Source organism: Hippoglossus hippoglossus, chromosome 1, assembly GCF_009819705.1.
Source record: "Hippoglossus hippoglossus isolate fHipHip1 chromosome 1, fHipHip1.pri, whole genome shotgun sequence".
Classification (NCBI taxonomy): Eukaryota; Metazoa; Chordata; class Actinopteri; order Pleuronectiformes; family Pleuronectidae; genus Hippoglossus; species Hippoglossus hippoglossus.
The window spans coordinates 9,780,188-9,789,229 of NC_047151.1; the positions used below are offsets into that span (position 1 = coordinate 9,780,188).

Consider the following 9,042-nt stretch of genomic DNA (forward strand, 5'->3'; position numbering starts at 1 on the left):
GACTACACATTATTTGGGCTCAAGGAGTATCATTCTGCACTTGGGACTAAAGCAACAGTCTTGACTTGTAAAGTTCAAGTTTCACATCCAGGCAGAGATCTTTGTTGCATTCTGTTCTCCATCTCCTGTCCTCTATTCTGTAGTAAGCTGGTAATAATATATTCTATGAGTTTAAATTGTACTTAAAAATACTGCACCAGCCAACCATTGGTTAACATGTAAAAAACTTTCATTGGTTTGGCAATTTAGAATATATATATATATATATATTGGATGCTGGTTTTAATTGTGCTATGGATATGTTTACTTAATTGTGGGACATGTGATGAGGAAGATTTGGAAGAGGCAAAATGTGATGGCTAAACCTGAAACAAGTATTTTCTGACTTACGGTAACATCAAACCTGTTATTGGAATTTAGGGAAACATCACTTTCTCTATATATGATTGAATGGACCAATAACACTAAGTCTTAACTTCATTTGACTTCTCTTTCCATTCATTTCAAATTTAGTTTGTTTGCATTATCTTACTCTAAAGTGATGCACAGAGATGGAAGAATAAACGTGTATCTGACCAATACAGACTGAACAGCCTCTTGTTACACATAGAATGTCAGACTGGGATTTCTCTGAACACCTAACATCAACCATATTAGAAAAATCTGTGTTGAAAAAATAAATATACATTTTTATTAAATACAACTGTATTATCCAGGGCAGAAAATCCACCTATTACAAGCTTATCCATTATATTTTCAGTGTTAGTTGGAACCTTACAGATTTATTTAATGTGGATTTTTAAAGACATTTAATTGGTGGAAGTGAATGGGTTATATTCAGGTCGGGCAAATGGAGTCAAAACGCTTTGGTTTTCCTGGGAGGAGACATCAACAATGGGAGGATGTGATGCACTCGAGAGGTTTTATTGTTTCTGTCCCTTATGAACAACCTCATTATGTGGTTATAGTAAGATCACCTAATATTTATCAGTTACAGAGCTTGAAGGCTGTTCTCAAGTTGCACTTTTTAAAATATAACAGCCATTTAGAGAGCTGCCACCAGACCCTCTTGGGATGCACATTTTAGATGTAAACTAAAGACAATACAAGGAAATAGGAAGCCCCCTGAGTACCGGCCAGGTTCCAGAAGTTTCCCAGAAATTGGAGCAGAGGAGCAGGTCTGAGTCCACAACAGCGGCCTGGAGAAGCACAGTTGGCCACCTGGGAACTGGAAGGGATTAATCCAAAGTAATGGCTGAAGGTAAGACAACCTATCTGATCTAATGTTTGAAAATAACACTGCGTCCTTCCTCTGATTATTATGAGATGTAAAGTTTTTCTGTGTTACTGGAAAGAGACACAAGAGAGCAGCAGAAAAAATCAAAGTCATCGATAATAATGTCAGGGAATAATTGTTGTCGTCTGTGTCTCATCGGTGTAATTTCACATGGCAGAAATACCACTGCGAGAAAAGAGGCAGAAATCTCTACCTCGGTCTGACGGGTGTGGTCTCAATAACTTTGATGGTAAGCTCATTCATTGTCTCTCCTCATGAAATCTCAGTAAATGCACATACTGTCATACATATGTTGACCACTTTCTAGTATTGTTTTATGAAGGCTTCAGTGATGAAATGAATGGCTTTATTAAAGTTTCTGGTTTATTCTTGCTTTTAGATCAGTATAATCTCCATGGGGTTTATTCTTCTCTATAGTATTACGAGATGACTCTTTGAGGTGTTTAGATGGCTTGTTAGTGACTAATAAAAAAAAAATCAGCACAGTCATGTTATTATTTATTGATTTGTGCATTTTATAATGAGAGAAGTGCAGTTACCAGTGTCCCCAGGTTATTAATAAACTCAAAAAAACCAGTGCTTAGTATCAAAAACTGGTTTGGAAACAGATTCTGGTTCCAGTTGCCCATCTTCCTTAATTTCTGCTTTACATTTAGTGTTTCTCGTTAATGTTGGATACTGGACTGCAAGATGCGGCCTTATAATTTGAATGACAATTTTTATGTTTAGTGGTTTGCTTCCAGTGTGGTCCACTGCATGTGTTTCCTCCCGCTGGCCCCATTCACATGGCATCACTCTTAACACTGACTTCACATTGTGATGTCATCACAAACATTAAAATACCTTTTCTAGGATTTAGAAAAATATATCATATCATATGTTTTAAAAGTGCAACATACAAAGTGTATTAATTGATTGTTTACTATTTGAGGTGACTTGCAAATATTTATTTTTTTCACTTTTATAATGATTCCTGGTCTGCGGATGGTTATTTTTATGTTGCAGTCCCACAGTTGGCCACCGGGAGCATATTGGCAGTAATTGCGCATTCAAACCACACAGTCTGTAGAGTGGGAAGAGCAGTTGTTTGGACTTAGGTGCTTCCATGCATCATTCAAAAGTGGTTAGCCTTACAGTCAAATCAGATAAACAGCCTCAATAACATCTTTTTTTGGTGTGTGTGTATTTGTAGCTGTTTGTTATCGAGTGAAAGCAGATAGAAACATGGCATCGCGCTTATAAAATGAACTGAATCTATTCTACTTGTTTAATAACTACTGGGCTTTACTTTGAGTGCATTCACAGCCAATTGGCCAACAGTTTGTCAACGTGTCTGTAGTTCTTGTTCCACCAAATGGCAGCCCTTTGTGGGCTTTGTAGACCAAGTAGGCCGAATCGAATTGAGTCTGGTCTATGGAGGATTTTCGTGTTCTGCGTCACCAGCTTGACTGGTTAACAAAACATCTCTATGCTCTACGACACTACTAGTGGTGAGAATCTCGTAAGCATACCTTTAAAGAGAAAAAATAAACAAAAAAAACGTTATCTCGTCCACCAGCCAGAGGGTTTTTCAAATTCTATTGGCACAAGTGGTATATTAATGCAACAAAAAGACATTCCCATTAACTTTGCTTCTGCTGTTACAGCTCTGGATTTGTCTGGAGGCTTGAGGATCGTCCTGGTGGGCAAGACTGGATCAGGGAAGAGCGCATCAGGAAACACCATCCTCGGGAGAGCTGCCTTCAAAGAGGACCCGAGCCCTGTGTCTGTGACCAAACACTGCGAGACACAGAGCGTGGAAATGGATGGGACTGTGGTCCAGGTGATTGACACTCCCGGTCTGTTTGATACAGGCATCACAGAGGAAGAGTCGAAAACCAGAATAGAGGAATGCGTCGAGATGTCGGTGCCCGGCCCTCACGCCTTCCTGCTGGTGATCAGGCTTGGCGTGAGGTTCACCGAGGAGGAAAGAAATGCTGTGAAGTGGATCCAGAATAACTTTGGAGACGACGCCTCTATGTACACTATCATGCTGTTTACATGTAAAGACCAGGCTAAGGCCGACAATGCTCTGAAGGAGTGCAAGGAGCTACGGAGACTCTCGATTACATTTGGACGCAGATACCACGCCTTCAACAACAATGACGCAGACGACCGCCTACAGGTCACAGAGTTGATAACCATGATCAAGGAAATGATTCAGGATAACGGCGGTAAACACTACACTAATGAGATGTATGAAAAGGCCCAGAGGAAGCTGAGAGAGGAGGAGTTGCGGAAGATACAGGAAGAGGAGGAGAAGATAGAGGAGGAAAGGAAAATGTGGGATGAAGAGAGGGAGAAGAAAGAGAAATTGAGACAAAAGGAGAAAAGGGTCAAAAGGAAGAACATACGTGTGGCTTCGGCAGCTGCGGTCATGTTGGTGGTTGCCGGCATGGTGATAGCAGTGGGTGCTAACACCAACGTGGCACTGGCTCTGGGAACTCCTGTGCTTGTGCTGGGGGTGTTGTGTGGTTTAGCTGCCCTTAGCATATGGAAGGGCATAAGATGCAAATCCAAAACATGTTTTCCAGCATAACGTAGCGGAGGCAATGGCAACAAGGACTCATTCATCTGTCTGCAGTATGTGACACGGAATAATAGTTTTGGGCTACATCCACACTAATATGTTTTCTTTTGAAAAAACTCCACACTACTGCACAGTTTTAGAGCTGCTAGAGCTGAGAAGTTTGGAAACGATGACTTAGACACTCTCAAGCGCTTGTTGATTGGTTTTTTCATGCAAAGCATAGCATAGCCTTTGCTGATTTGTCAGTCTCCTATCATGTGACCCCCTTCCAGATAAAAGCAGCCGCTGTTAGCCTCGGCTACCAGTGTATAACGCAAGATGGAAAGTAAATTAAAAGTGTTGCTGACCCTGTTGTCTTTGCTAACAGCCGTTGTGCCGTGAAATTCAGTTATAATGCTACAACTGCCTACATGTGTAGAAGATGAGCTGTTACTCAAGCAATCTGTTTACAGCAGCATGTGCACGCCAGTGTATGTGAGTGGTCACGTGATTTGCATTTTCAGACTTGTAACTATGGACAGGGATTAAAACTGATATGGAAACGAAAAACATTTTAGTATGGATGTAGCCTTGGTGTACACACACGACTATATACTGTTGAGAATGTCACTGAATGATGTTGTTTTGGCCTTTTATGAATTCTGCTGACAAGATATTTAAGTTTTGACAAATAAGAATAACAGAGCCATGTGAATTTTGTGCTGACAGTAAACAAACGGTATGAAACCCAGCACCTGTTTTCTTTTTCTTTGTTTTCTTTTCACTCTTTTTACTGTTTGGAGTTTATAAATGAAACCTGCATCCTAAGTTGTACTTAGACATATTTGTTGGGGGCTTGTGAGTAGCAGATTGAGTCATAAATAAATAATGTAAGAAAACACTGATATATACTCATGGATTTTGTAAACACATTTTTGTACAGTTAATACTTTCATAACTTATGTGATTATTTCTCAACTAAACTATGCACACATATTTAACTGATGATGTGCTGTTGTTTGCCTCACGTTTATTATTAGTAACAGTATGAGCTCACTTCCCTGAAGGAAATGAGACAATGGTGAACGTCCGCTGACCGATCACATTTAAGTGAGGAAGCATTCTCAACAGAGTGTGGCAGAATAAGTCTTACAACAAACACGATTGTAAAAAAAAAACTAAAAAACTAATAGATTGATTTGGGGCCCAATGCAATATTAAGGTAGGCCTGTCATGATAACAAATTCTGTTGGGAGATATGTTGTCCCAGAAATGATTGTGATAAATTATATTATGGTCAGAATTTTGAAACCATTTCATACCACTGATATAATGGTAATATTATAGCATAATAATATTAACCCTTACACAGAACAATGAAGTTTTAATTCTTAAGAATATACAGTGTGAGATTTGAATTAGAGTTAAAAATATTAAAATATCCTCAAGAAATAAAACATAAATAAAAAAACAACACACAACCAAAAAATAAATAAATAAAATGGACTCTCTGGCTCTGTCAACAAAAACTCCTCTTGAATAAATATGTAACATTTGGCTCAGTTAGGGTTGGACTGACTCACACAGACTAGGGCCACAGAACTTTTTTTACGCCTGCGCGGAAGCACACATGAAGGTGACGAGTTCCAGTCACATTCTATGTTTCCAGTAAGGAAGCTGTGAACGAACGATGCTGCAATTCAACGCTACACTGAAGATCAGTTTTAATGATTCAGGAGTAATAATGTAATAATTGTTTGAGAACTTAAAGCTAAACAGCCCGCTTTGCTTTAGTAAATGGACAAACTGTGAACATCTGGGTTTGGTTTTTCGACAGCACCTAAAGGCAGCACCAAAAAACGAAACTTATTTCCTGAGTGTGTGTGTGTGTGTGTGTGTGTGTGTGTGTGTGTGTGTGTGTGTGTGTGTGTTATTCTTATGTAAACGATGGGCTCACGCACGGGAAATGGTTTATATTAACAGATCGAACCTTTTTCGAGTCGATATCGGATCATTCAAATAAAGATCAATTTAAATCAGAGAATATTTTTTAAACCCAGCCCTGTGTCCAACCAGCAATTCAGAAATCAGGAGATTCTGATTCTCAGGCGAATGAGATAAACTTGATGGGCAGAGTAGACATGTGGGTTGGGCCAGATAGCCAGTTGTCAAAATGTAACGTATTAGTCATATAAAGTATTCAGTATTTGTGACGCTGATGCTTAATATTTATACATTTATATATAAATTATATGTTGGCGGCATGGTGGTGCAGTGGTTTGCATCGTCACCTCACAGAAGGAAGGAATAGGTTAAGTTAAGATTCTAAATTTACCATAGGTGTGAATGTGAATGGTTGTTTGTTTAAGGTTCAAGTTTCAAGATATCACAGTGAGTCATTTTAAAGGCTGATGGCAGCAGGGATAAATTACTTTTTAAATGTATGAGTTCTGCATCTTGGCAGAGTGTGTTTTTATACTTACATTGCTCCACATGCAGCACCTACTGCAGCGGGTTTGTTGAAGTCCCTCTGAAACTCATCTTCCTTTCATGATGTGATATTGACATGAACCAAACCAAACCACACGTTTTTAAGCTTTATTCGATTTTTACAAATCAAACAGAAAAGTTACAAGAGTTATTTAGGTTTAGGTTTGAGCCACCCCCCCATGAAATGAGCAGCTCCTGAACCTGCGATCATCAATAGTGACAATGTTGGAAGGGCAAGTTCCTCTGCTGCTAAAGCCCCACCAACTGCTGCCGTCAGCAGGTGACTGCTGACAGTCTTCACTCTATCTCCGCACTCCTTCCACCACTCCTCGTTTCTCCTCTTTTTCTGCACCTCTTCATAGATGCTGCTGGTGTAATAGCTTCCATTCAACTGCACTGTCTTGTCTATGTTTTCAAAGAGATCAGCCACCTGAGTGCGATTTTGCATGCATGTGTTGTCGAACACCATGTAGCCAGCTCTGCAGTCACTGATGAGCTCCGTGAGTTCAGGACTTTCGGCTAAAACGCTCTCAACTGACCTTCCTTTGAGTTCATCACCCCTAGTGAAAAGCACCATTGTATACTTGTTGGCTTCCTCACCAAAGTGTTCCTTGATCCATTTCACAGCACTCTTCTCTTCCTTTGTGAACCGTGCATCCAATCTCATCACTAGCAGGAAGATATGGGGTCCTGGGAGAGACAGTGCGATACCATTCTCTATTTCACTTTTCAGCTCGGGCTCGGTCATCGATGTATCAAAGACCCCGGGGGTGTCAATAACACTCACGATTCTTTTATCAAAATGCCCTGTTTCTTTTTGGCACAGAGCTGTCACAGATGACAGAGAGAGGTCCTTTGTCCTAAACTTGTGTAGTCCCAGGATGGTGTTGCCTGTGGAGCTCTTTCCTGATCCAGTCTTCCCCAGCAGAACAATCCTCAGGTTGCTGACATCTGGAGAGCTGACATCTGTGGAAGAAAAGACAGAGAAACAGTTCGGAAACAGTGGATTTGGTGTCAGCTCACAGGACGAAAACTGCATATATCACTCAACAAAAGTAAACTCACCTTTGGTTGTGATTAAAGGCATCATGTGGTGGAGGAGAGACGGTCAAAGCTGACTTTGAAACACAGAAGCTGTAAGTGCTTTTCTCAGCCGTACAGATCCCAGTACATCTGTACTTGTGTGTGTTCCATTATTCCTCCTCCCCTTTTTTTTCCTGCACCACAGCCTTTCCTCGGAAAACGAAACCAGAACTTATAAAAAAGCTTTTGATAAATGAATTGACCAATAGGCTTAGCTGCAGACGTGGCAAGTGTTCTGTTCTAATCTCAGTTTTAACACACACACACACACAGAGCCTGAAACACAACACTGACACTATCTTATAAAGTTAATACTAAATACAGGGGATCAAATGTCAAGCTTGTCAACTAAAAAAAGTGGTATATATTTTGGGGTATTTTCACAAAGGCAAAAGTGCAGGTTCATTGAATGTTCAAGAGAAAATGTGGTGGGAGAAGAATGATTGGCCCCAAACATGTAACTCAAATTATTACCTTCACCAAGCATGTTATGTTTTCACCCCTCTTCATTTGTTTGTTGGTTGGTTTGTGTGTTTGTAAGTGAGATTACACAAATTACATAAACAGAGAAATTCCTCAGAGAAATCCCTCAAGAACAATTCCTGGAGGGGACACCAAAGGGGAACATTGTCCCAAAAAATAACAGCCGGAAAAATAATGCACTTAGAACCTAATATTTTCGGTAAGTTAATACAGTATTATAGAACTATTACTCCATTGTCATCTATAAAAGATCACATATTTTTGTATGAAAACCTTCATTTATAATGTAACCAAGCATTCTGTGACATAAACAGACCTTCTGCCTCACATGTGCATTCGAAGATTCAGCTGCACGTGTCAAGGTGGCCCGGGTTAGATTCAAGACTCAACTGTGACGCTAAACAAACAATATCCAGTCTGATTAAATGTAAATGTGTTTTATTGTATTGAGTGATAGAACTAAAGCAAAGTGTCTGACACTCCCTTTGTTTTTTAACTGTTGTAGAGCTGAGACTTTCAGGAAGTCGGTAAAGAAGCTCTACGTGTTTGACTGCTCAGCCTGCATTGCAACAATCAAAGACACGTTTTTTTTTTTACTTTCAAACTCTCTGCTGAGAGACACAGACTTGTCAGGGAGCGAATTCCCAGCATGCCTCCTTCTGCAATGAGTAAACTCCAAGTGCCTCAAACAATGTGGAAATGGTGGCAGTTACTCTACCACCATCTAGTGGTTGGTTAATGAACAGCTTAACAAACCTGCACGCTGTCAAAATCATAGACTGTAAATAAAGATGGACGGCATGACGGCTCCCCAAAAGTGAAGCCAACGTATCTTGATCGTCCCCTGGTGGCTGGCTGCAGCAGAGGTCATAAATCCCACCCCCATGTTAGTCGAGACATGGGACATAAAATAAATAATTATTTCTCAAAGATGGTTATTGTATGTAGTTCTTATCACAGTGATGTTTATTCATCTGTAAAATGTTCAAGTAGATTTGGTTTTAATTGATTGTTATAAAAATGAGGTGAAACATATTGATTGACGGAGAGTCCTGAGACGGAGATTGGTCACTACATCCCCTAATCACTACTGCACGAGATGGCAGCGTTCCTTTATCAGATATTTTGGCTTCATTTCTTC

At 39.9% G+C, this 9,042-nt stretch overlaps 2 protein-coding genes across 2 annotated transcripts; one reads left to right on the forward strand and one right to left on the reverse strand.

The window, feature by feature from the left end:
• The first annotated feature begins 1,109 nt into the window (after positions 1 to 1,109).
• Positions 1,110 to 4,725, forward strand: LOC117769077 (GTPase IMAP family member 7-like). Its single transcript, XM_034597676.1, has 3 exons — positions 1,110 to 1,261; positions 1,455 to 1,526; positions 2,944 to 4,725. The coding sequence occupies exons 1-3, from the start codon at positions 1,252 to 1,254 to the stop codon at positions 3,873 to 3,875; spliced, it is 1,014 nt and encodes a 337-aa protein (XP_034453567.1). The 5' UTR covers positions 1,110 to 1,251; the 3' UTR covers positions 3,876 to 4,725.
• Positions 4,726 to 6,345: 1,620 nt separating this feature from the next.
• LOC117769166 (GTPase IMAP family member 9-like) lies at positions 6,346 to 7,549 on the reverse strand. Its single transcript, XM_034597879.1, has 2 exons — positions 7,401 to 7,549; positions 6,346 to 7,301 (listed from the first exon to the last, which is right to left on the reverse strand). Exons 1-2 carry the CDS (start codon positions 7,423 to 7,425, stop codon positions 6,484 to 6,486), a joined length of 843 nt encoding a protein of 280 aa, XP_034453770.1. The 5' UTR covers positions 7,426 to 7,549; the 3' UTR covers positions 6,346 to 6,483.
• Between the last annotated feature and the right edge of the window lie 1,493 nt (positions 7,550 to 9,042).

Excerpts from the sequence above, each read along its gene's own strand:
- LOC117769077 (XM_034597676.1), top strand. Across the intron at positions 1,527-2,943 it reads TGGTCTCAATAACTTTGATG|CTCTGGATTTGTCTGGAGGC; the intron begins GTAAGCTCATTC and ends CTGCTGTTACAG.
- LOC117769166 (XM_034597879.1), bottom strand. The coding sequence starts at position 7,425 with ATGATGCCTTTAATCACAACCAAAG. Across the intron at positions 7,302-7,400 it reads GCCTTTAATCACAACCAAAG|ATGTCAGCTCTCCAGATGTC; the intron begins GTGAGTTTACTT and ends TTTCTTCCACAG.